General features: G+C 40.9%; 2 protein-coding genes across 2 annotated transcripts in view; one reads left to right on the forward strand and one right to left on the reverse strand.

The window, feature by feature from the left end:
• ALDH8A1 (aldehyde dehydrogenase 8 family member A1) overlaps positions 1–27,638 on the forward strand; it is a 459,215-nt gene that overhangs the window by 40,245 nt on the left and 391,332 nt on the right. The gene's annotated exons all lie outside the window — the stretch shown is intronic.
• Positions 18,432–19,346, reverse strand: LOC309811275 (spindlin-1-like; the record flags this gene model as incomplete). Its single annotated transcript, XM_082633886.1, has 1 exon — positions 18,432–19,346. Exon 1 carries the CDS (start codon positions 19,218–19,220, stop codon positions 18,432–18,434), a length of 789 nt encoding a protein of 262 aa, XP_082490012.1. The 5' UTR covers positions 19,221–19,346.

A 27,638-nucleotide genomic window follows, 5' to 3' on the forward strand; every position in this document is an offset into this window, starting at 1 on the left:
TCTTGACATTCTTTGGCTTGCAGATGTATCACTCCAATCTCTGCCTCTGTTACCATGTGGCATTCTCCTATGGGGGGAGAGGTAACCTCCTCTTTCCCATCTTTGTTCTTTCCTGGCAATTAAAATGACATAAGGCAGATTACTAGGAAAGAATTGAATTGATTATGTGTGCACGAGGAATTCACATACATAGGAAGAATTCCAAAGACAGCAAGGTAAGGTGAAGTACATATTCTGAACGAAGGAGAAGGAGGCGGAGGTCTGAGGCTTTAAGAGGAAGTAAGGTCATTCACAGGAAGATAAGCAGAGTTAATGTTTGGTAAACTGAAACAGGAAGGAAGGGGGCAGGGCATAGCCTTTAAAAGAATGATGGAGCCACAGGACATGGCAAAGACTGGTTAGAACCAACTGGGTCCAAGATGGTGGAAAATTCAACTTCCAGTAGACCCTGAGCCTCCTTATGTGCTCATTATAATACACTAACATGCTAAATGACACACTCACCAGCACCATGACAGTTCTGAAGCCAACCATAAAAGGTCAAAAAGTGGGCAGTGGCCCAATTCCCTGCCCTTCCCCTGAAATAATTGGAACAATCCTCCCACTATTAGCCTATGAAATTACCCAGCCCATAGAAACTAACCACGCCATATTTTGAGGCTTTCTCACCTTCTGAGGTTGTCTGTAGCGTGTTTCTCTCTAAATAAATCCACTTCTTACATATAGCTTTGTCTCTCACTGAATTTTTTCTGTGATGAGACATCAAGAACCTCAAATTCACAGGAAACAAAACAAATGTTTGCTGGGCCATCCAAAGACAATGGGACACAGAGAGGACTTGGATCAAATGGGCTCTGCTAGGTTCCTCCCTGTTCACCACACCTAATCTTTACTGTAGTTATGCAAGGTGATAGCTCCTTCCTGGGACAGGCCTCCTGTCTTACATTCTTGTAGGCAGTTAGAGGGAAGTTCAAAGGTTCTTCCTGAGTCTTTTGTGTCTCTATTGTTTTCAGCTTGAAATGCACATGCCAGAGTCACACCTCTTGGGGTGACCTGCCCTGAACCCCATCACTCCCCTGCATTTCTGTGTCTTTTCTCCTCATAAGAACACCAGTCATACTGGATTAAGGACCCACCCTAATTGGGTATAACCTTATCAACTACCTGGATGACACCTTTTCTCTTTCCATGAGACTGACCTTCTGCTTCTGGAGGATGGATGGGGCAGTGGGGTGAGAGTCAGGGATCACTTTGGCCAAACTTTATAAGGCTGAAGGGAGTTGGGACAGCTTCTTGGCACTGTGTTTACAACATGAAGCTATGTTGAGACTACCGGCCTCAGCTTTGCAACGTTAGCCAAAATTTCAAGACTAAGGGAGACGACTCATGCAGCATTTTGCTACTTATATATTACAAATGTGCATGGACATGGGAAAATGTCCACAAGGGCACATTCACACTGTTATTCTGGGGAGTGAAACATCTGTGGCTTCTTTTCGGTGGTATTATGCGTGCACGGGGCCACTTTTACTATTTGCTTTACACAATTTTATATTGCTTAACTTTTATTTATTTATTTATTTATTTATTTATTTATGGCTGTGTTGGGTCTTCGTGTCTGTGCGAGGGCTTTCTCTAGTTGTGGCAAGTGGGGGCCACTCTTCATTGCAGTGCGCGGGGCCTCTCACTATCACGGCCTCTCCCGTTGCAGAGCACAGGCTCCAGACGCGCAGGCTCAGTAATTGTGGCTCACGGGCCTAGTCGCTCCGCGGCATGTGGGATCTTCCCAGACCAGGGCTCGAACCCGTGTCCCCTGCATTGGCAGGCAGACTCTCAACCACTGCGCCACCAGGGAAGCCCCTTGCTTAACTTTTAAAAATAACATTTGCTACTTTCATCTATACAAAAGTTTAAACATGAATAGCTCACCTTTGGGAATCTTCCTTTTACTAGGCTGTAGTAAGCAAAGGTGTCAAAACAGTGAAAGATATTTCCTTTCAAAAAAAACAAAAAAAAAAAAACCAAAAAACCCCCTAATTTGAAAATTATTTTCTGAATGTGTGTCCTATGCATACCTTTGGAACCCAGTCTATTACTTACTTTCTTTGTTCTGAAATTCCAAAGACCTTGTACAGGTATTTCCAAATAGGAGGAGATAAAGGCAGGCAGGAAGGAAGGAAAGGAATTACTAATCAATGACAATGGGACCCTGAGGACTGTGCAGAGGTGAGCTGGGCTCTCATTCTCTTTAACTTTACACTAAAGAGTTTATTGTTCTTTAAATTTATCTTGCAAAGATTCTATTGCAAGCCTGATTCTTAGTTCAATAGGGCTGTACTGATCTGATTACATCCTCCAAGACCTCTGAGCTTATCTGTCTCCTCAGAGGTAGCACAGAGAACTCCTCGAAGTTTTTTGATTAAATTATGTGTCCAAGGGCAATAACCAAGAAATCTATTATGCTTCAAGAGTTGGTCAAGTGCTTGAAAGTGATGGAGAGCGATCCAGAACTGCAGGCTCCTGGCCTGAAATCCAACGCTGGAGTCGGTTTTGCCGGCTGGTACTTGGGTTCATAGCTTGCTTTGAGCCTTAACCACCGGGAAAGCTGAAGATGAGCTAAAGCTTTCTTCTCAAAGAGTTTAACTGAACTGTGAATTTAAACACCAAGAGCTAATGAGAGCAGAACACCATGGCTAATAAAGATAGAAAAATCATCCAACTGCATGAATATTTATAGATATGCAAATTTAAACAAGGAATACAATTTGCTACCTATCAGACTAATGGAGATTTTAAAAAAGGACAATAGCCAATGACTAAGGAATCAAGCACTCTCATATACTGCTAAGGGTTAATTGGAACAAAATTTTTAGAGTGTAATTTTTCAATCTGTATACATATGTGCACAAATTTCAATCAGCATTAACACTTTTAGGAGTTTATTTCAGAAAATATCTTAAATATGCACAGTGATTTAGCTACATGCTGCTTCCTCCAGCCTTATTTAAAAGGGTGAAAACCTGCACATAAACTATATGTCCTACAAAGGAAATATGTTTGAAAAGCATCCTATGCTTTTCAAGCATCTTTTGTTGAAAAGCAAAGTGTTTTTAACACACTATGTCTACATTTTTGGTGGCCTGATGGTTTGGGGTTTTCCTCCCCAGTTTTCCCTTCCTGAAGCTTTTCTGTCTCCCAAGAGAGGCAGGGCACATACAAAGCATAACGGAATGGAGTCCTTATAACAGAACTCAAAGTGGGAAAAGAGAGGAAAGAGAGAGAGAGAGAGAGAGACTTTCAAGCACACTAACAAATAGCAAGAGTTATGCTAAGAAGTAATCACAGTGGACAGAGTAAAAGATTTGTTTTTACTGTCTTTTATTTTGTTATTTCTTTTTGCTTTTTTGTGGTTTTTGGGGGGACACCTTGAGTCAATATTAGTTAGAACTGTGTGTCTCTCATTCTCTTGGGACCCACAGCATTAACTAGCAAATCTACCACAGAATCCAGTTGGTGTGTTCATGGGAAGGTCTGTGGTCAGAGAGGGCACAGAGACCCAGAGAGCATTTTATGTGGGTCTAGTGGAGACAATGTCTGTATAGTTTTGCTAATGCTGGCGCTGGAAATTTCAATCTAGGTATGGTGGAGGGTCCATTTGAAGATTTATCTGTGGGGTAATGTGCTTCTCAAATGCAGCTATGCTCTCTGCATTTAAAACCTGCCCTGCCAATGGCAGAAGTTCATGTTTACTTGAACTTCATGCAGAAAGGTGCTCCTCCTTGTTAAGGCTGAAAAACTTCCAGAGACCTAAATTGACTTAAAATACATGATCAGGGCTTATTTTGCACAGCATATAGTTTACCCCTTTCAGGTGATTTTTTTAAAGTAAATTTACCAAGTTGTGCAACCATCAGCAAAAATCTGCTTTTAGAACATTTTCATCATTTTTCTAACATACACATTTACTGCTCATCTCCATTCCCCCTTTTCCCCCCAGCAACCAGGAATCTACTTTTCGTCTTTATATCTTTGCCTTTTCTAGATATTTCATACAAATAGAATCACATAACGTGTGGTCTCTTGTTCCTGGCTTTTTAAATTGAGCATAATGATTTTGCCATTCATCCATGCCACAGTATATTTCTGTAGTTCGTTCTTTTTTTTAAACTGCTAAATCCTATTCGATTGTATGGATATACAGGTAAATTGACTCTTAAGTACTCACTACAAGTATTGTTTCAATAAAGGATATACACAAGAAGAAAATCAACCTGCTGAAATTTTAGTTGCACCAAAAATGTATTTCCAAGATAAATTTTCTAATGGAAATAGAACGTTCATTTTATAATACTCTGTCTAATCCATCACCAACCTACACTTTCATTTTTAAAATAAATATTCATTGAGCTCATGCCAACTGCTGTGCTAGGTTTTGGTGAACCGGGCATGGATAAGACATGATCACTGCCCTACACTAACTTGTATTTTTATGGGGAGTCAGATCTAGAACATAAAAGGAAGCAATGAAAACGCTTGGGTGTTGGTGGGATGTCAAAGTAGACAGACTTAAAATCCTAAATTGGAACACTTATACATTTTAAGGTTCCTTTAAATTCCTGTTCCAGATTCATGATAGAAAATAAATGACCCCATTGGGCATAAAAACAAGTCATTTTCAGGGTCTACAATTAAATTCTAGACTAATAGCATGACTTTCATGACTTTGATGACCTTGGAAAAAGTCGTACAAACACTTGCTCATCTGAATATACATGGTGGGAGGCGTGAGTGACAGACACTTCTCTTTGTTGACCCAGTATCCATACCCCTTCTTCTCTATTAACAAAACCCAAATTTGTTTGGGTAGTAGTAGAAGTCCTTTGATTTCAGAAAAGATAGGGCCTACTCTTAATCCCTTGGAATGAACTGTGATTATTCTAAACCAATTATTCCTCTTGGTCCAGGGATGACTGTGTGATCCAGTTTTGGCCAATAAGATGCAAAGGGAAGTCTGCAAGGTGACGCTTCTGGGAAACTTTTGCTTTCCCTTGTTCTTGCCTAGAACGTGGATGTGATGTCTGTAGGTGCAAAAGGCATTGGAGAGCAAGAGACAAACAACATGAGGAGGAAAACAAATAAGCTGAGGAAGATAGGTCTGGAAAGATGGAAGGAAACATGGTCCCCGATAATGCCACTGAACAGCAGCATGAGTCCAGACTGCCCACTTCCAGATTTCTCATTACACAAGAAAAAAAAAAAAAGAAAATAAACTTATTTGTTTACATTTTTCTGTGCATGAATTTTTCTGTTGCTTGCTGCCAAAAGCATTCCTAGCTGGTAGAGTAAGCTTGTCAGATTCTTAGATGTTTGGAAATTGAGATGAAGGGTAAATATATTTGCTGACAGAATTTAAATTTTAAAAGTTTATTCACTTACCTATTCATCCACTAAATATTTATGAAATATTTACCAGGTACTAGGTCCAGTGCTAGGTGGGGGGCTGAAATGCTATTAAAAAGGTAAAAGTCTCTAGGGAGTAATGTAAAAAATATGCCATACTGAGGTCCAGCACAGCCAAGTGCACAGACAGGATGGAAGTGACCTTGCTCACTTGAGTATCTAATGAAGAGTCTCGGCCACGAGTCCGGCCCAGACCCAAGCTGAATACAACCACAGACTCTGTTCTACGAACTGAAGCAGGAAGACACTATCTCCCATTCACTGCTCTGATTGGTAGGGCCCTTCTAGAGCAATGTGCTTACAGTGCTGGTCCCTCGTTTTCAGGACATTGACAAAATAGACAATCCGGAATGATTGTGCTGATCCAGCCTTAGGGAAAAGAATGGGTGTTGGGAGGTATGAGACTGAGATCCAATGCTTGCCTCTGGGTGGGCACAGACCTCCAGATGATCCACCTGGCACAGCAGAGCTCATGTCATTGGACACGACACTGATATTGGAAAGCTAATTATACGGATGTGGCTCAAATGCATTGTGAGGGAGGTGATGTCTGTTTCCTTCCTGCCCAAGCCTCTATAATAAAAGCATATTAAACAATTAACCAATCAGCTCTTTCATTATTTATGTATGGTCTAGAATGTGGAGGCAATGTCTAAAGAATTCTGTTCTTAGTTCTTATTAATCTAGAAGTCTCTGGGGTCTTAACACTCTTATTGCCTCCCTGAGGCTTTGGGTCAGGATCACTTTCTTCCCTCTACAGCAGCTTCTTTTTGGCAGTGGTGGAGGGGGTACTTTTTTTTTTTTTCTTCCTGTATAGTGGGCCTCCCCTTGGTTTAATATTCAGAATTATTTTATTATATATTCATTGATTCAGAAAAGCATTGCAGAGTCAGATTCCTCTTCTGCTTTTGTGTACACTTTTGTGATCTTAAAAAACCCTTCTTTTTCACTTCTGTGTCTTTTACACATTCAGGGCATTTTTTCACATCTTAGAGTCATTTCATCCTGTATCTATCTCGTTGTCAGGTAAATCATCTTAAAACCCAGTTCTGATCATGTTCTTTCCCAGAAATCTTCAGTGCTTTCCAGTGGCTTACAGGAACAAGCTCAAACTCCTTATTCTTGCATTTATGAAATCATCTAATCATGTCTCAACTTCCCTTTCCTGCCTTATCTCACACTATTCTCCTAAAAAGTCTTACTCAGGTTAAGTTGATCTTCCTGGTGTTTATCAAATGCCTTGCGTTTCATTTTTTTTTTAATAAAAAACTTTTAACATGTTTTCTGCCTCCATTTTTTGTGTTGCTCTATTTTTTCCAACATCCCTGACTGTTATCCGAATCCTAGTAATTTTTCCAGATGCAACTCAAGAAACCCTTTCTCCATAAAACCCTTTCTGGCCCACTGCCTGAAGCCCTGGTTCTCAAAGCAGTGAGGGCCATTCCACTCTGGGACACACTTTATTTGTTGATTAGCCTGATTATTTACTTTTCATAGTTGCTACTTATGTTTGTATATTTTCATGCTAATTCTCCACAATGAGAGACCAGGAATGCATCGTACACTGTATATTTCCCTCAATATAGAAAGTGCCCTGTGTGTAATAGAACTCTCCATGTGGCTGAATTCTAGAGCTGGAGGGAGATTTGGAGAGCTGACGAGTTGGTTGATAGATTACTGGACTCTGAACTAAAGAACACTTTAGACCTTTCAACCTAGCTATATACTCAAAATAACTGATTTTGACTAAGTGGCTTTTATTAGTACGTATTATTGAGGCTGATTTATAAAGAAAGATGTATAGCATGGATGAACAGTTTGATACAAAAGTAAATCTAAGACATGGCTAAAATTAACCTGTAGAGAAATCTTTCCACAGTCTGATGGTCTTGTCAAAGTTTAAAGTTTCATCTTCTGATTAAGACTAATGCTCCTGATTCTGTGTTCAGTGAAACCCCAGACTGACGATTCCTCGTGGTTTATACTTACCACATGCAGCATCATAGAATGCCAGCAGGTGGCGCTGCTTCTCTGCAGAAATTTTTTGTGATCCGCTCAACAGCCCCCCTCTCATTCGCATTGCTGCTGCAAAGGCCTGACGCCGAAAAACAATTTGAATATTTTACATTAGTGGAAATAAGAATTGCTTACATTTATTATATATTCCCTGATAAACAAGGGTTTCAAAAAGTCAGATTTTTAAAAATTGCTTTCATTTTAACATTTCTGACCTTGAAAGACCAGGTTCCTCATTATTATCCCTGAACACTTCAGATCTTATAATCAGTTGAGGACACTGAGAGAACTTGAGAAGGCATCTAGAATCTTACAGCCCAGATCCCTGGGCAAGGTCATTCAGAGTCAAAGGCAGAGCCCGGAGTCAAACACAGATCTTCTATCAGTCGCCTTTGCTGTCCCATCCTGTCTCGGCCATTAGCATGCACCAGGTATGCCTCACCACTAAGTGCAATGTGACAAAAGCCAACCTCCATCTCATTCTGAGGAGCTGCCGGGTTCATCCCCAAATAGGTGTGTGTGTGTGTGTGTGTGTGTGTGTGTGTATGTGTGTGAAGAAAAGGGGTTCTGTACAATGATCTGTCTCATTCTTCTTTGCAGCATTTGACCCGGGATAAGCCCTCAGCAAGTATTTTTTAATGAATTAAGGATGGTAGGAAATGAAAGAAAGGAAGGAAAGCAGGAGGAGAGGGAAGGATGGGAGGAAAGGAAGAAGAGAAGGGAAAGAAGGAAGGGAAAGAAAACAGAAAGGGAGGAGGAGAGGGCGGGAGGGAGGGAGCCCAGAGGCTTACAGCATAGCTAACCACCTCCGACATCTGGTAGATGCTGAGATGATTCACCTTGGTTTAGAGCACTTGGAAGAAATAAGATGGAGAACAATTTCTGGCCAACTGGGTTATTTTATTAGTTCTTATTTCATTCTATTTTGCCACAGGCAATAAATTAAAAGGTGAATTCAGCGGTGTGTACATCTCTGTGAGGATAAATCTCCACCTGCCACTTGAGTCACATCTGGCAGCTGTGAGCAGGCATCAGGCGCTCCCCATGTCCCCTCTGCCAGCCTCATGGGAACTGCCCATTCATGAGGGCAGATGGGGCGTGGAAGTTTTTGGGAACAAGTCCATATTCAGAGTCAGAGAAATTTCAGGAAATCCAAACACATGGTTTTATCAGATACATGTCTAGAATGAGAATTATCGCTCTAAGTGGAAGCAGAGCATAGAAGCTGTGGCCCAAGACAGGAAGTAAGGCCTCTCCTATTTCTGACTCAAAGTACTGGTTTTTCTTTCTTGTGATTTATCTCACTCTAGAGGCAAAGCCTAAATGCCGAGTTTTATTTCTGTGATTTTCCTTTAGACCCAGTCCCCTCCATAGGGATTTTATGTGTTATGCCATGGTTCTCACTTGACCTAGTCAGCCATCAAAAGTCATCTATCCTACGTCCCATTCTTAACCCTGATAGTTGACTAAATAAATTAATCTGAAGTGATAATTCTTATCTTAGAGGACACATGTGATTTTTAAAAAATTTTTATTGAAATACAGGTGATTTACAATGTTGTGTTAGTTTCATGTGTACAGCAAAGTGATTCAGTTATATATACTTTTTAAGATTCTTTTCCATTATAGGTTATTACAAGAGAATTGAATATAGCTTCCTGTGCTTTATAGTAGGTCCTTGTTGGTTGTCTACTCCGTATATAGTAGTGTGGATATTTTAATATCAAACTCCTAATTTATCCCTCCTCCTTGTTTCTCCTATGGTAACTATAAGTTTGTTTTCTATTTCTTTGAGTCTATTTCTGTTTTATAAATAAGTTCATTTGTATCATTTTTTAAGATTCCACATAAAAGCGATATCATATGATATTTGTCTTTCTCTGTCTGACTTACTTTACTTAATATGATGATCTCTAGGTCCATTCATGTTGCTGCAAATGGCATTATTTCATTCTTTTTTATGACTAATATTCCATTGTGTATATATACCACATCTTCTTTATCCATTCATCTGTTGATGGACATTTAGGTTGCTTCCATGTCTTGGTTATTGTAAATAGTGCTGCTATGAACACTGGGGTGCATGTATCTTTTCAAATTATAGTTTTCTCCAGATATATGCCCAGGAGTGGGATTGCTGGATTCCCCACTATATGGCATGCAGGGATCTTAGTTCCCCGACCAGGGATCCAACCCGTGCCCTCTGGAATGGAAATGCAGAGTCTTAACCACTGGACCACCAGGGAAGTCCCTATTTTTAGGTTTTTAAGGAAACTGCATACTGTTCTGCATAGTGGCTGCACCCATTTACATTCCCACCAACAGTGCAAGAGGATTCCCTTTTCTCCACACCCTCTCCAGCTTTTACTGTTTGTAGACTTTTTGATGATGGCCATTCTGACCGGTGTGAGGTGATAGCTCATTGTAGTTTTGATTTGCGGGACATATTTGATTTAAAAAAAAATACATTTATTTATTTATTCATTCATTTTTGGCTGCATTAGGTCTTCGTTGCTGCGCACGGGCTTTTCTCTAGTTGCAGCGAGTGGGGGCTACTCTTCATTGTGCTGCGTAAGCTTCTCATTGCAGTGGCTTCTCATGTTGTGGAGTGTGGGCTCTAGGTGCACAGGCTTCAGTAGTTGTGGCTCACAGGCTTAGTTGCTCTGCGGCATGTGGGATCTTCTTGGACCAGGGCTCAAATCCATGTCCCCTACATTGGCAGGAGGGTTCTTAACCACTGTGCCACCAGGGAAGTCCCATATTTGATTTTTAATACAGGCCTCCTGGAACCAAAATGCTTATCTCAGGAGTTAAATCTATTCTGCCAGTGGAGATTTCTGGCATTATATTATGTCATGAGGGAGGTGGGTTTGAATCACTCCTGTATTCCATTTGGATGCCTGCCAGTCATACCACCTGGGCAGCCATATGTTCTTGAATGCATGAAGAGGTTGTATAAAAGAAATCATTCATTTGGCAAACATGATTTGCCAGGCGCTATGTTGTCAGGGACTGAGGCACAAAGACCATGGGAAGGTGTGTCTGTGCCTTTAGAGAAGAGAGGGGCAAGGGGTCTGATGATGACATGCAGAGGGCTGAGTGTGGGAAGAGAGCTGCAGTAGGTGGCAGGGGAGGGGATGGTGTTCAGTGTTGGTAGAAAGATAGACTGCAGCAGGTGGTAGCTGCCCAAGGCTGATGGACAGAGCGAGGAAAGTATCAAGAGTGACGTCTAGTTTTATCTTAGAAACCCAGTAGGTAGAATGAAGTGTACTAGGGTGTGGAGTCATAGGAGGAACCACAGTTACACAAAAGTGTGTATGTATGAGAAAACTGAGTGTGTTGAGGGATGAGGATGGTATATTTTCAGTTTAGGGGATGAAGGACTTTGAGCCTAAAGACAGTCAAGCCTCAGGTGACCTCACTGTTACCAAGGAATACAGAACATGTTACAAGTTTTTTTTTGGCACATGTAGGGTTTATTTTAAATGTCTTAAGGATAGCATTACAACATAAATATAAAAATTACTTACAGAATTAACAGACATATATTGTTTATACTTCTAAATGCAGAGAACAGGGAACCATACACACATTGTCTAAAATTAAAAACGAATTCAACTTAGTAACCAAGAGATCACTGAAGAAATCAAAAAGGAAATCAAAAAATACCTAGAAACAAATGACAATGAAAACACGACAACCCAAAACCTACGGGATGCAGCAAAAGCAGTTCTAAGAGGGAAGAGTATAGCAATACAATCCTACCTTAAGAAACAAGAAACAGGGCTTCCCTGGTGGCACAGTGGTTGAGAGTCTGCCTGCCAATGTAGGGGACACGGGTTCGTGCCCCAGTCCGGGAGGATCCCACATGCAGCGGAGTGGCTGGGCCCGTGAGCCATGGCTGCTGAGCCTGCACGTCCGGAGCCTGTGCTCCACAACGGGAGAGGCCACAACAGTAAGAGGCCCATGTACCGCAAAAAAAGAAAAAAAAAAAAAAGAAACAAAAAACATCTCAAATAAACAACCTAACCTTACACCTAAAGCAGTTAGAGAAAGAAGAACAAAAAAACCCCCAAAATTAGCAGAAGGAAAGAAATCATAAAGATCAGATCAGAAATAAATTAAAAAGAAATGAAGGAAACAATAGCAAAGATCAATAAAACTAAAAATAAAAGCTGGTTCTTTGAGAAGATAAACAAAACTGATAAACCATTGGCCAGACTCATCAAGAAAAAAAGGGAGAAGACTCAAATCAATAGAATTAGAAATGAAAAAGGAGAAGTAACAACTGACACTGCAGAAATACAAAGGATCATGAGAGATTACTACAAGCAACTATATGCCAATAAAATGGACAACCTGGAAGAAATGGAAAAATTCTTAGAAAAGCACAACCTTCCGAGACTGAACCAGGAAGAAAGAGAAAATATGAACAGACCAATCACAAGCACTGAAATTGAAACTGTGGTTAAAAATCTTCCAACAAACAAAAGCCCAGGACCAGATGGCTTCACAGAAGAATTCTATCCAACATTTAGAGAAGAGCAAACACCTATTCTTCTCAAACTCTTCCAAAATATAGCAGAGGGAGGAACACTCCCAAACTCATTCTACGAGGGCAACATCACCCTGATACCAAAACCAGACAAAGATGTCACAAAGAAAGAAAACTACAGGCCAATATCACTGATGAACATAGGTGCAAAAATCCTCAACAAAATACTAGCAAACAGAATCCAACAGCACATTAAAAGGATCATACACCATGATCAAGTGGGGTTTATCTCAGGAATGCAAGGATTCTTCAATATAGGCAAAGCAATCAATGTGATACACCATATTAATAAATTGAAGGAGAAAAACCATATGATCATCTCAATAGATGCAGAGAAAGCTTTCGACAAAATTCAACACCCACTTATGATAAAAACCCTCCAGAAAGTAGGCATAGAGGGAACTTTCCTCAACATAATAAAGGCCATATATGACAAACCCATAACCAACATCATCCTCAATGGTGAAAAACTGAAACCATTTCCACTAAGATCAGGAACAAGATAAGGCTCCCCACTCTCACCACTATTATTCAACATAGTTTTGGAAGTTTTAGCCACAGCCATCAGAGAAGAAAAAGAAATAAAAGGAATCCAAATTGGAAAAGACGAAATAAAGCTGTCACTGTTTGCAGATGACATGATACTATACATAGAGAATCCTAAAGATGCTACCAGAAAACTACTAGAGCTAATCAATGAATTGGTAAAGTAGCAGAACACAAAATTAATGCACAGAAACCTCTGGCATTCCTATACACTAATGATGAAAAACCTGAAAGTGAAATTAAGAAAACACTCCAATTTACCATTGTAACAAAAAGAATAAAATACCTAGGAATAAACCTACCTAAGGAGACAAAAGACCTGTATGCAGAAAATTATAAGACACTGATGAAAGAAATTAAAGATGATACAAATAGATGGAGAGGTATACCATGTTCTTGGATTGGAAGAATCAACATTGTGAAAATGACTATACTACCCAAAGCAATCTACAGATTCAGTGCAATCCCTATCAAATTACCACTGCCATTTTTCATAGAATCAGAACCAAAAAAATTCACAATTTGTATAGAAACACAGAAGACCCCAAATAGCCAAAGCAATCTTGAGAAAGAAAAACGGAGCTGGAAGAATCAGGCCCCCTGACTTCAGACTATACTACAAAGCTACAGTAATCAAGACAGTATGGTACTGGCACAAAAACAGAAATATAGATCAATGGAACAGGACAGAAAGCCCAGAGATAAACCCATGCACATATGGTCACCTTATCTTTGATAAAGGAGGCAAGAATATATAGTGGAGAAAAGACAGCCTCTTCAATAAGTGGTGCTGGGAAAACTGGACGGCTACATGTAAAAAATTGAAAGTAGAACACTCCCTAACACCATACACAAAAATAAACTCAAAATGGATTAAAGACCTAAATGTAAGGCCAGACACTATCAAACTCTTAGAGGAAAACATAGGCAGAACACTCTGTGACATAAATCACAGCAAGATCTTTTTTGACCCACCTCCTAGAGAAATGGAAATAAAATATTTTTTGGTTTATTTACAAATAATTGTAAATAAACAAATGGGGGGCTTCCCTGGTGGCGCAGTGGTTGAGAGTCCGCCGGCTGATGCAGGGGACACGGGTTCGTGCCCCGGTCCGGGAAGATCCCACATGCCATGGAGCGGCTGGGCCCGTGCGCCATGGCCGCTGAGCCTGCACATCCAGAGCCTGTGCTCCGCAACGGGAGAGGCCACAACAGTGAGAGGCCCGCGTACCGCAAAAAGAAAACAACAACAAAAAACCCCAAATGGGACCTAATGAAACTTAAAAGCTTTTGCACAGCAAAGGAAACCATAAAGAAGATGAAAAGACAACCCTCAGAATGGGAGAAAATATTTGCAAATGAAGCAACTGACAAAGGAGTAATCTCCAAAATTTACAAGCAGCTCATGCAGCTCAATATCAAAAACACAAACAACCCAATCAAAAAATGGGCAGAAGACCTAAACAGACATTTCTCCAAAGAAGATATACAGATTGCCAACAAACACATGAAAGAATGCTCAACATCACTAATCATTAGAGAAATGCAAATCAAAACTACAGTGAGATATCATCTCACACCGGTCAGAATGGCCATCATCAAAAAATCTACAAACAATAAATGATGGAGAGGGTGTGGAGAAAAGTGAACTCTCTTGCACTGTTGGTGGGAATGTAAATTGATACAGCCACTATGGAGAATAGTAGGGAGGTTCCTTAAAAAACTAAAAATAGAACTACCATGTGACCCAGCAATCCCACTACTGGGCGTATTCCCTGAGAAAACTATAATTCAAAAAGAGTCATGTACCAAAATGGTCATTGCAGCTCTATTTACAATAGCCAGGATATGGAAGCAACCTAAGTGTCCATCAACAGATGAATGGATAAAGAAGATGTGGCACATATATACAATGGAATATTACTCAGCCATAAAAAGAAACGACATTGAGTTATTTGTAGTGAGGTGGATGGACCTAGAATCTGTCATACAGAGTGAAGTAAGCCAGAAAGAGAAAAACAAATACCATATGCTAACACATATATATGGAATCAAAAAAAAAAAAAAGAAAGAAAAAAAATGGTCATGAAGAACCTAGGGGCAAGACGGGAATAAAGACACAGACCTACTAGAGAATGGACTTGAGGACACGGGGAGGGGGAAGGGTAAGCTGGGACAAAGTGAGAGAATGGCATGGGCATATATATACACTACCAAATGTAAAACAGATAGCTAGTGGGAAGCAGCCGCATAACATGGTGCTTTGTGACCACCTAGAGGGGAGTGACAGGGAGGGTGCTAGGGAGGGAGACACAAGAGTGAAGAGATATGGGGACATATGTATATGTATAACTGATTCACTTTGTTATAAAGCAGAAACTAACACACCACTGTAAAGCAATTATACTCCAATAAAGATGTTAAAGAAAAAAAACAAACAAAAAAAACAAATTCAAGCTGGAAAGGTGAGGTTATTTGCCTAATTTTAAAATGCAAACACAAAGACCTCTTGAACCATACACATTCTTTCAAACTGCACTCATGATGGAAAACACAAAAAGTGCAGTATTTCCAAAAAGCCACAGGCATATTGGCCATAATAATTTTCTGTTATAATAATTGTTCCTGTCTTTGGAGAACTTTCATTTTTTTTTAAAAGACAAGTAGCTTAAGAATGTTTTCAGGTGCTACAATTTGTGACAATCAAAACAGTCTTCTAATGGGTCCACAGCATTCAGAGATTCAAGCTCAAGGCTCTTTGGGGTTTGGCATGTAAAATAGTAATAGAAATGAAATCTGGTTTAGAAGCAACTGTGATTATTTTCAGAATTTGCAGTCCCTTCAAATATTGCATGACATATACAACTGGGAAACCACCTTCTGTTGGCACTGTACTTGCTTCACCAGTGCATTTTTATCCTACAACCACTAAAACAGCACAGTAGGCAAATATACAGAAAACTGAAAACAAAGAAAAACAAAAACACAAAAAACACCTAAGTATCTTTAACATGCAACTTTAGTTAGTTACATTGAACATTCTAGAATAATATGCAAAAAAGGATGGTCTGCTTTTAAGGTTTTCCTTTGAAGATTTTTGGGCACCAGATATCACACACAGGCACGCATACACACGACACAATAATACTATAGCAGGTCAATGAGAAAGGCCGATACATTTTATACAGAGATTCATGTCATGTTAAGTCCCACGGTGATAACGTTGGAAATTCACGTTGGATTCCTAGAACAAGGAACCAACATTCAGATACCAGGAAAAGGCAAGCCATGCACAGAGAGCTGAAACACGAGCGTAAACGAAGCCTCAAATACTCAGATGGGGAGCAGAGTTAGTCACTGTGTCAGGAAGTGTGGATTAATCCACTGAAAGAATAAAGGATGGGATAAAACGGAAAAACAACGACCCCCCTTCCCCTTCCTTTACCCTAAAGGCAATACATGGAACAAAGATTAAAATAATGATGATAATGAGCACATGCCACATTTGTCTAGAGATTGGCAGGTCATGTGGTATTAAAGTTGCTAAAGGTACTTGCAGAAAAACCACAGTGCAAGTCATTAAGTGATGCTAGAAATGTTCCAACTGACCCAACCTTCTGGATACTTCCAGAGAACTTTATTTTTCATCCCGAAGTCACTGTATGGTGTTTTCCTAGTGCACGCAGAACACACACATGTCTGCTTGGGCTTGGGGAGCCAGGCTCAGCCTTGAGATTCACATACAGGGACTCTTACAAGAGCAACCAGGAAAACAGGTGACAGATGTGCAGCATGACCTTGTTCAAGCCGGGGAGGAGCGTCTCAGACCTGGGTACTCACTTCCTGGAGAAGCTCAGCCCTGGCGGAACCTCCGGAGGCTCTGGGCACACTGCAGAAAACGGAGGGCTGTATTTATGGGGTGTGAGGGGTTACCAGCCAACAGCTCAAGGCACAGCCTTCCTGAAGGTGGAAATGGGCATCACACAAACCACTCACAGCCAGGCCTTGTAACTACAGAATCTCTAACGTTAAGTACAGGCACGATGGAGGTTGCGGGGACCTCTGGTGTTTGATTGACAGCGTAGGCATTTAACCTTCCACCCAAATTTCAGGTCAGATTTCCAGTCTCCATAAGAGACTGGTTCCACATACCGCCTTTCTCCTAGCTTTCAAAACGCAGGGGCTCATCCAAAACAAAGTGATAGATGGCCATTTCACTGCTACACCAACCACTTTTGCAGTTCTATTTTGGTTAAAACAACCTTGCAGGGATAAACCACAAAAGGAGTCTGTGGCTGGGGGCTGCTATCAATCACATTCACAAGCCAACGCAGGTGACTGACCCTGACGTGGCAGGGTCCACTCAGTGGAACGAATCCACGTCAACAGCACGCTGGCCGCAAGAAGATGCAGCACCACAAAAGGTGTCAGGGGATTTCAGCTGTTGTTTGTCCGGACATTATTTGTGGGGAAAAGCCAGGGAGAAAAAGCCTTCTGACCATAATCATACTATCAGTAAAATCGGAATAAAAATAAAAGTGTCCCAGAGGACTTGTTAGAAAGCAACAAAGCCATTCTTAAACTTACATTTCTAATTTTTTTTTTTTTTTTTTTCCGTATGCGGGCCTCTCACTGCTGTGGCCTCTCCCGTTGCGGAGCACAGGCTCCGGATGCGCAGTCTCAGCGGCCATGGCTCACGGGCCCAGCCTCTCCGCGGCATGTGGGATCTTCCCAGACCGGGGCACGAACCCGTGTCCCCTGCATCGGCAGGCGGACTCTCAACCACTGCGCCACCAGGGAAGCCCTACATTTCTAATATTTATGTTCTCCCAGGAACTTACTACATACACACAAACCACTGATATACTGTTGCCTTTTAAATCGTGTACTAAAATCCAAATTACTGGTGTGTACAAATAATGGACCAAAAGTACTGCCCAAAACACACCTGCCTTACACTATGTGGACCAAGTACCTGGGCTTTGACCAAAAAAAAAAGTACTTATGATAAAAATTGCAAACAAAAATTTTACAAAGCTTAGAATCAAAGTCAACATTTTGCCCAGATTTCTAACTGTTTGGTAAAATTCTAACATGGGTCATTAACGGTTCATGAGTGACTCTTGTTTGGACTTTCCGACTGAAAAGGTGCTTTGCACTTCTGACTTTCAAAACAAGCTGAATGTCCCGATGTGCTTTCTGTGCCCAAATTTAATTTTCGACAAACAGCAGTAATATTCCAAATATGATTGACTTGGGTCAGCACTCCTGCTGAACTGGAGAAAATTATTTAACCCCCGTCCCAATCCACAAAGAAAGGACTGCCAATGAAGTGTGTGTGTGTGTGTGTGTGTGTGTGTGTGTGTATATAGATCTGTGTGTGCATATATATAATACATGTATACACACAGATATAGATAGATGTATGTGTGTTTATATATATATATATATATATATATATATATATATATATCTCCAAAAAGGCAGAAACAAAAATATCAAACTAGGCTTGCACTGTGGCAGCAGAATAAGAGAATGTTAAGAGTGAAGGGGAAAATTGATAAAATCTATTACAGTTTTAAATGACTCTGATACTAGCTTAACTTTTTTTTTGCCAAACTTGCCTGTAACTCCCCTCCAAACAGACTCCTTTTAAGAGGGAGGATTTCCTTACACAAAATGTTTTGTGTTCACATATACCTCTACTCTTCAGAACAAAACTGGTTCTGCTGGCAAACTGTGGGTTCGCAGCGACATTTAAGCTCTCATTAAAATGGAAAGCAATCAAATCTTTAAGTCTACAAACTGCACATTTAATATATTTCCATAAATTTGGCAAAGTTCGTGATGACATCTAGAATGCTTTCGCCAAATCATAGACGTAAATATGGAAATCACCATCAAATTTGATGAAACAGACAGACGGTTTGGTCTCTACTTGATAGATGACTATGCCAGTCCTTTTAGAGCCATCTTCTTTGGTATGTTCCATTTGTTTGCCTACCAGGCTGTCCAGGACTTCTCCTGGTTGCCTTTCTGCTGGAGATGAATCAATTGAATCAGGAATAATGTGAAGGTCACCTTCTTTATAATCATCTAAGAGCTGGTACATGTACAAGACAGGATCTTTCACATAGGTGATGTAAAACCATGTGTTCATGATGGGGACACGTGCTAGGACCATTCCCCTCCACGCCTTTTTAGAGCCATCCTCCATCTCAAACATGTGGTCCACTGCTTTGCCAATCATTGTGTCGGCTAGGTGTGCATCACTGATTTGAGATGTTGCAACTCTTTCAGGGAGGATTTCAAGTGCACAAATTCTTTCATCTTTATTAAGTTCTAGTCCATAAACACAGTCAAATCCATCGTATTTTATAAGATACAAAGAAGGATTTACAGGCACCTGGTCCAGAACGGTTCCTTCCCACTGGGTGATAGGGCTGTTCCCCTCTTTCCACCCATGCCGAATCCTGCAGCCTATGATGCTCCGCGGGGGCTGGGAAACAGGTGTACTGGGCCCTACACTGCTCTGATGTTTTTTGTGGGACGTCCTTTTCTTCCTCTTGCTTGCAGATACACCAGCATGGCCTGCATCAGCTCTGGACCCCTGGACAGCTGTCTTCCCGAATGGAGTGTTCATTCATCTGTATTTACGTGACCAGCAGAGCTGCTGGAACGGGATGAACGTTCAGGATTCTCCAATTTGAAACTTTTCACGGAATTTCAATGTTCTTATTAATCCATCATCCAAGTGCCTCTTTTACAAGTTCAGCAAACATTTGAAATCATAAGGACTTTGCGGCAAGGCCACGAAGGCCAACGTCTGTGGGGCCGCGGAGGCCAACGTCCAGCGGCGCGCTCCCGCCCGGGCTACCCGCCCACTCTGGGCCCCGCCCACTCTGGGCTCCTCGGCGGCCGCCCCGCCCCCGGCTCCACGGCGGACGCGCGCTGCGTCCCTTGATTACGCTGGCCTCTGCTGACTGGACGCCGAAATCTTTATCGTTGTCGCAAAATTTCATTTATTAAAGGGGCATGCTTGGTTTTCTCTTCACCCTATAAGAGGTCAAATATGCACAGTTCTTGCATTGCAAGCCCTTACGATGAAGGAAAACTGTACAGATGAGGATCATGAAACACATGAGCACACGCGGAGCCCAAACACTGAGTAACAGGAAACAGGAGAGGTCGATGGGGGAGCTTTCCTCTGCCCTCGACACAGCCGCCACTGGTCCCGGGATCAAAATGATGTCACTTGCTTTGTCCTCGACAGACATTTGCAAACAAAACTTTTTAGCAGACACTTAAGGTCCTTTGGGAGGTCAGAAAACTGTACTTGAAGATGTTTGCATGCAGTACCGTCAACACTTCCTTCTGGCTCGATTCGACCTTCTCCGTGCCCTGTATGTAGAAGCCATAAACTTCTTGATAGTCTACTAGTATTATGCCTCAAAAAAAAAAAAAAAAAAAAAAAAGCAGGAAAGTTGAGTACTTGCTGTGCCCCAAATGACTGTCTCTTTGGCTTTGGGCGCCGGAGAAGTGGGAGTTTTTTAGCTGTTCTGTAATACTCATGATATGAAGCACGTTAAACATGAGTCAGAGTGATAAGAATCTTCAAGGGTCTTTCCAGAAACTCGTTCTGAGACTTCTTAATGATGATAGAGAAGCCACAGTAAGATGCCCAGGGTCCTGCTCCATTTTCAGAGTCCATAACTTTGAAGAAAGAATAACATATTTCTTGGAAGGAACTTATAATAACCATGAGTGTTTATAGTTGAATCACGTTTAGGAACATGCCATGCCTTTCAAGCTACTCCACGAAAAGAGCTCAGTGACTTCATAAGTTTGGGAAACCAACCCTCAATACTTTCTTTTCCTTATGGAGCATCATTGACATCTGCAGGGTTCTGAGAACTTCTGCAGTAAAGAACTCCTGGAAGACTTAAGGCTAAACAAACAAAAAAATGTCTAATGGTGAGTATTTCAGTTATCTGCCATGTGTGTGCACTTTATAATCTTTCTCTCTATCTCCTCTACAAAACGTTTAGTAAAACTTTGAGGTGAAGAGGGTGAGTTCATGTTTTGGGTGAATGTGAAGAGTTGCTGGGGGTATGGCAAAAAGAAAGACTGGCTTTGGGGGACAGCTGACATATGGGTTTCATGGACAATGCAGAGTGAAAAGTGGGGTAAATCGAGGTGCTGTGGGATTTCGGAGGAGGGTGTGCAAAGCAGGTATGAGGAGGTCAGAGAAGGCTTCCTAGATATGATGGCTGAATTGAAACTTGAAGGGTGAATGGGAGTGATCCAAGTGTTCCAGTTATCATTGCTATGTAACAAATTACCTCCAAACTTAAAGTCTTAAAACAACCATTTCATTTTGCTCACCACTGGGAGGGTCAGGAAATAGGGAGAGTCATGGTTGGGCATTTCTCACTTGGAGTCTCACATGTGTTAACAGCCAGATGACGACTGGGCTGCAGTCATCTGAGGGCTAGTGCATTAGTTTTCTAGGGCTGCTGTAACAAAGTATCACAAACTGGGTGCTTTAAAACAACAGAGATGTATTTCTCACAGATGTGGAGGCTAGAGGTCCAAAATCAAGGTATCAGCAGGGCCATGCTCTTTCTGAAGACTCTAGGGGTGGATCATTCCTTGCTTCTTCCTAGTTTCTGGTGGTTGCCAGCAATCTTTGCCTTATAGATAGATCCGCTCAGTCTCTGCCATCATTGTCACATGGCCTTCTCCCTGTCTCTTCGCAGGATCATCTTCCCCTTGTGTGTGTCACTGTGTCCATATTTACCTCTTCTAGTAAAGACACCAGTCATCAGGTTAGGGACCACTCTAGTCCCTTCGTTTGAACTTGGCTATGTCTGCAAAGACCATCTTTCCAAAGAAGGTCACATTCACAAGTTCTAAAGGTTAGGACTTGACATTCCTTTTTGGGGGACACAGTTCAACCCATAATAGCTAGTTGCGGGGTGTGTGTGTGTGAATGTCTAAGATGTCTCACTTACATGGCTGGCTGTTGAGGCTGGTTGTCAGCTAGGAGCTTCATGACCTATTCTGGCCTTGCCTCAGAAATCGTATACCACCACTTCTGTCATACTCTGTTGGTTGAAACAGTCACAAGCTGTGGACCACACCTCCCAAGGGAAGGACTGTGAAAGAATTTTCAGGTGTGTTTGACACTTGCCACACCAAGCAGAAGGGAATGGTGACAGAGCTGCTGCTGGTGAGAAACAAAACTGAAGGTCTATGAAAAGGCCAGGTCAAGGACACTTTGCAATTTGTGTGCGACTGTTTCCAAAGTGTTTGCTCAAAGGCTAATTTCTATGAAACTTTAAAGAGAATACACAGAAAATGAGATGGGTGTGCAATTTTCTGTAAAGATATAATTAAACTCAGGAAAAATAACTCCTCCCTCCCTCTTCTCTCTTTATTCTTTTTTCCCTCCCTTCCACCATTGTTTTTCTTTTACTTCCCCAAGCATGTAGTAGAAGCATTAACATTTACATTTCATAATACAGAATTAAGATTAGGTACTACATATGTATGCAGCCATGATCCCTTACTTACAATACAAATTGTATCTTAATTCATGAAGTAATAAATTGATATTCTCTAATATGTATTATAGCACCAAACAAACATGCATATTTTAGAGTTAGGCCAATCTAATCTTGGACTAGTTGTGTTGCTTCAGTTAAATAACAAAGCTATATAGAAAAGTCTAAGAAGGATATATATATCAAATATTAAAAGTAATAAGCTGAAGGTGATAGTGTTCTGGAGTGCTTTTTATTTACTTCTTTATACTCTTCTATAGTTTCCAAAATCACCTCAATAGACACATATCACTTTTGGAAAATAAACTATTAAAATGTAGTGACTCTAATTTTGCTTAAGTTTTTTGCTTCAAAATTAGAGGCAATATATTCTTTAAAAAATTTTTATTGGCTGATTCTTTGGTAGTTTTCCATTGCATCTTTTTTTAAATTAATTTATTTATTTTGGCTGTACTGGGTCTTCATTGCTGTGCGCAGTCTTTCTCTAGTTGTGGTGAGCGGGGGCTACTCTTCATTGCAGCACGTGGGCTTCTCATTGCAGTGGCTTCTCTTGTTGCGGAGCACGGGCTCTAGGCACATGGGCTCAGTAGTTGTGGCTCACAGGCTCTAGAGCGCAGGCTCAGTAGTTGTGGCGCACGGGCTTAGTTGCTCCGCGGCATGTGGAATCTTCCCAGATCAGGGATCAAACCCGTGTTCCCTGCATTGGCGGGTGGATTCTTAACCACTGTACCACCAGGGAAGTCCCAAGAGACAATATATTCTTTTTCAACAACTTAAAAGTTAAAACTTTCTTTAATGCCTTGGTATAAATGGAGGTAAATTATTTAATTTCAAATAGAACATGGAAGGTGGTCTGGGCAGTTACTTTATAGCATCTTCAGGGAAAGCCTCTTGGAAGAAATGACATTTTTGCTGAGTCCTAAAGAAAAAGAAGCCAGTCAATGAAGAGCTGAGCCAGAGCATTCCAAGCAGAGGAAACAGCAAGTTCAAAGGCCCTAGGGTTGCAAATTGTGCCCAGCTTGTGTGAAGAACAGTTTCTGTGGCCAAAAGCGTAGTCAGTGTTGGGAGAGCATCTGAGATAAGGATGGAAAGTAGAAGGTGCAAGATGACCTAGATTCTCTAAGGCAGGGGGTGGCAAACGACTTCTGTGAAGGGCCACTTGAAAGTACAAAGTATGGACTGAAAGAAAGGAACTGAGGAATGATGCATTTTGAGTGCATTCTGAGTAAGGGAAGACTAGAGCAAAATGTCCTTCCTTGAGGAAACTATGGCGTGGGTGATACCGGGGAAAATAAATATATATTCACTGTTATGAGCTGAATTATGTCCCTGCCCCTCCCAAATTCATATGTTGAAGTCCTAACCCTCTCAGAATGCGACTGTATTGGAGATAGGGTCTTTAAAGAGGTAGTTAAGTTAAAATTCGTTCATTAGGGTGGGCCCTAATCCAGTATGACTGGTGTGTTTGTAAGAGGGGGATTAGGACGCAGACAGGTACAAAGGGAAGACCACATGAAGACACAGGGAGAAGAGCCTTTTACAAGCCATGGAAAGAGGCCTCAGAAGAGACCAACTCTGCCAACACCTTAATTTTAGACTTCTAGCCTTCAGAACTGTCAGGAAAAAAAATTCCTATTAAACTCATACAGTGTGTAGTATTTTGTTGCATTGGTCCTAACAAACAAATACCCTGACCAAAGGCACGAGTGGAAGCGTTGCTTCCTATGTAGAGATTTTTTGGGCCGCCATCGGTTGTTGCTATCATTTTACTGAGTGTTATTAGGGCTAGGACATTGTAAGAACTTTTCTGACTTTAAAGTGCGTTTTCTTTATCCCCAGGCCTGTAGGGAGAAGGTGAAAGGGGGAGTGTCTGTTCAATAAGTGCTGTGGAATGCTGAACTCAAGAAACTATCCTGAACTCGTTCACGCTGAGCGATTCAATCGTCTGGCTTAATTGTCCATTTGTCAGGCTCTGCAGAATTGCTGGAGTGACACTGCTGTTCTGTGTCAAAAGCAGGGTATGTCTTAGCTTCATTTCACCATTAAAGTTGATGCCAGAGTACATTTACACAATCCTTTTATTCTGCACTTTTAAGGCTCTTCTAAGTAAAATATGAAAAATGCTTTACAATTTGAATTCTGTTGGAAATTATAGCTGCAGCAGGCTAACCTCCTCCAAATCCCTTCTTTCTCTCTCAAAGCCCCTCTTTTCATAGGATTAAAAACCAATCTTTTCATTTTTTTCAAAGCATGTGACTGCAGAGCTAAGTGATTCAGTTCCCTACTTGTTCTTGGGGCTGCGTGGAGGTAGCAGAAGGAATGCAGAACGAGGGAAAGGAGAGCCGAGAAGCCTGGGTGGGTTATTCACCTATGCCTCTGTTCCCCAGCTCCGTCCTCTGCCCTACATTGTTCCCTGGGAGCTGACCTCAATGAACTATATCCCCTAAGCTCTTGCCCTCTGCTTTCTGGTTGGTCTGGCCAATGGGAGGCACTAGCAGGGAGGGAGGGAAGCAGAGAGAGAGGTCTGAGTATTTATCCACCCTGCCTCTGCATGCCTTGTTATAGTTCTGGAAGTTTCTCTGCCTGTAGCTAGAGCTCCTGTTGATTGGCTCCAGGAAGAGCATTTCCTCCCATTTTCCCTTCAGACCTAGGAGTAGTAACGGCTCCCATCTCTTCGGTTGCTAGTCCCTGGGTGCTTCACCATTCCTTGTTACTTTCTTCAACTCTGCCCACCCCTCTGCAAATGGTTGTTTCATTACATTGTTCTCAGTTAAGCCTTTAAGTATGCCAGTGCTAAGACCCTGACTGATACAGACTCATGGATCAGAGGACATTTGCTTTCTTATATTAGATATTTAAAGCAGTATCGTTTATGCTGGCAAACTTTGGTATCCTTTTTTCTTCTGCACACTTTATTGAGGGGGAATAGGTCCCCCTTGAAGTGAACTCTTGTTCCTTTTTAGTCATTCATGTATGTGCATTCTTGTGGTTTTCACCAGGCCAGACTAGGAAGCAATGGGGATGAAGTTCCCTGTGTTAAGAAATAACAGATGTATATATACCTAGTAGTGTGCTGGTAAACACTTAAAACCCAGCTCTATTGGTGGGGGGGACCCTGATGCCTGGATTTGTGGCATTTGCCATTTTCTGTGTAAATGTTTCCTCCAGGGCCAATTTCAAACCACCAGTGTGACGTCGTTGAACATAAATTGGGAGGAGATGCCACCTAACTTTCAGCTCTTGCAAGCTGGTGGAAGCCAGCTCCAGCACTTCACTGTTTATATCCAGCTATAGGCAGATTGGGATGAACACATTTATATTACAGCCGGAATTTAATAGGTTAAAACATTACATTAAAGTAGTTTGTTGGGAAAGTCATTGTGAGTCAAAATGGGGGTGTTTATTAGTTAGCAGGTGAACAGAAGTTGGAAGCACAAGTGTGTTTGTGTTTTCAGTGGAGGGTACAAATGCCATTCAAGCGTTCCAGGTTTCAAATATAAATCGAAGGCAGCCTCTTGATTCTAGGATCCTGGTACATTGTCACGGTCTCTAAACTATTGAATGTGCTGGCTTATTATTGCAAATCAAGCTTCAGTTATAGCTGGAGGGTTTACTTTTCTCCTTTCTCAAATCAGTTTTATGTTTAATTAGCAACATGAGGCGGGAGGGTGAAAAAATATCTGAAGATGATAGAACAACCAACATGGTTTCATTTGATGTTCTCTGAATATATACTGGAAATGTAACCAACGTTATATAACCAAATCTTGGAATCCAGAGCCCAGGAGACGGCCCTTAAAGCTTAAAAGAACAGCTTTAAAGAGAGCAATAGATAGAAGTAGAAAATAGCAGGTATTAAAGTGACAGTGCTTATAAGCCCCTAACATGGGCCATGATGAAAATATAAATAGGTTCCAAAAGCATTCAGAAAAATTCTGGAATGAAAGGAGTACCAAAAGTTATTATAGAAAACTAATTACATTTCAAGTTAAGACCAAACCTCTTGAAGTGAAATAAGTGCCAGCCATGATCCCCTATATGTTATAACATTAAGTGAAACTATCAAAAATACAGTGAAGGTCTGGATCGAACATTGGGAATTTATTCTGATGTGTGTATGCAAATTGAGTTTCTGCAGTTACATGCTATTTTCAATCCTTTATTAAGGATCTAAAATAGCATGTAACTGCATGCTATTTTAGATCCTTAATAAAGGATCTAAAATAGCATGTCCTGGGGGGTGGGACGCTAGGAATAGCCAGCCCTCTGTGTAGCAGTACGGAAGTGCATTGTGTATAGAGAAGTGACTAAGGTTAGTCTGCTTTTTATCACCACCATGTGCTAGTAATTCTAAACGATGTCAGTGATGAATCTCAAAAAAATCCGTTTTTGGTTTAAGTTCCAATTTTTGTAGTTACTACTAAGTTTTAATAATATATACATATTAGCTCCAAATTTGCATGTATTGTCACTTGTCCTTTAATAGACATTGTATTCTACAAAGAAGTCAGTGTGGAGAATTCCCAGCTATCTTGTTGGCTCTAACACATGTGAATTTAGCTACAAATGCTTGTTTCTAGGGTAAGTTCATAACAGTTTGGAGTTGTTTTAGCTGGCTTCTGACAAAGTTCAAGCCCCCAGTTCCTAGCACACTACATACTCCTGCATTTAAGCAGTAGATTTGATACAAACAATGATAGTATAGAGATTATAAAGAGGAAAGAACAGAATGAGTTATTTCAATTCCTCTTTCTCATTTTGTTTTCATTTGTGTTTAAAATAGAAACAGTGAAGCAACACCAGCTACAGGGTGTAATATTTTTGTTTGATTAGTACAAATTTAATTCCTGCAGGATAGAGTTTTCTGAATTTGCCTAATATCTTTAAAATTGAATTTTATTCTTTTAAAAAATTGTTAATTATTTTAAAACTAAAAAAAGAAAATGAAGGAAAGAAAGCATTACATTAATGATATGATTTAGAAGTCAACTACATTTTAACTTTTGTGGATGTTTCAGCTTTATTAAAATCGCTTATTAATTTTATTGGCATGATATATAAAATTCAATAAGAGAATATGTTAACTGTCTGCATTTACCTTCTATTATTATTATTTATTTCATTTCATATTTGTACTAAAGGTAGTTTCATCTCCAGAAAGGAGGAGAGTGAAAAATGCTATGTTCCATGTGTTAAATACACTAGGTATGTACGCTAGGTAAATATGAGACTTGTATAAGTGATATAATTGTCCTCTATGATGCCTGCCTTGTTACTGTAATGTTTTACACATTCTTTTTTTTTTTTAAGATGTTGGCGGTAGGAGTTTATTAATTAATTAATTTATTTTGGCTGTGTTGGGTCTTCGTTTCTGTGCAAGGGCTTTCTCTAGTTGCGGCAAGCGGGGGCCACTCTTCATCGCGGTGTGCGGGCCTCTCACTATCGCGGCCTCTCTTGTTGTGGAGCACAGGCTCCAGACGCGCAGGCTCAGCAGC

Source organism: Mesoplodon mirus (assembly GCF_964341445.2).
Source record: "Mesoplodon mirus genome assembly, chromosome: 10".
NCBI lineage: Eukaryota > Metazoa > Chordata > Mammalia > Artiodactyla > Ziphiidae > Mesoplodon > Mesoplodon mirus.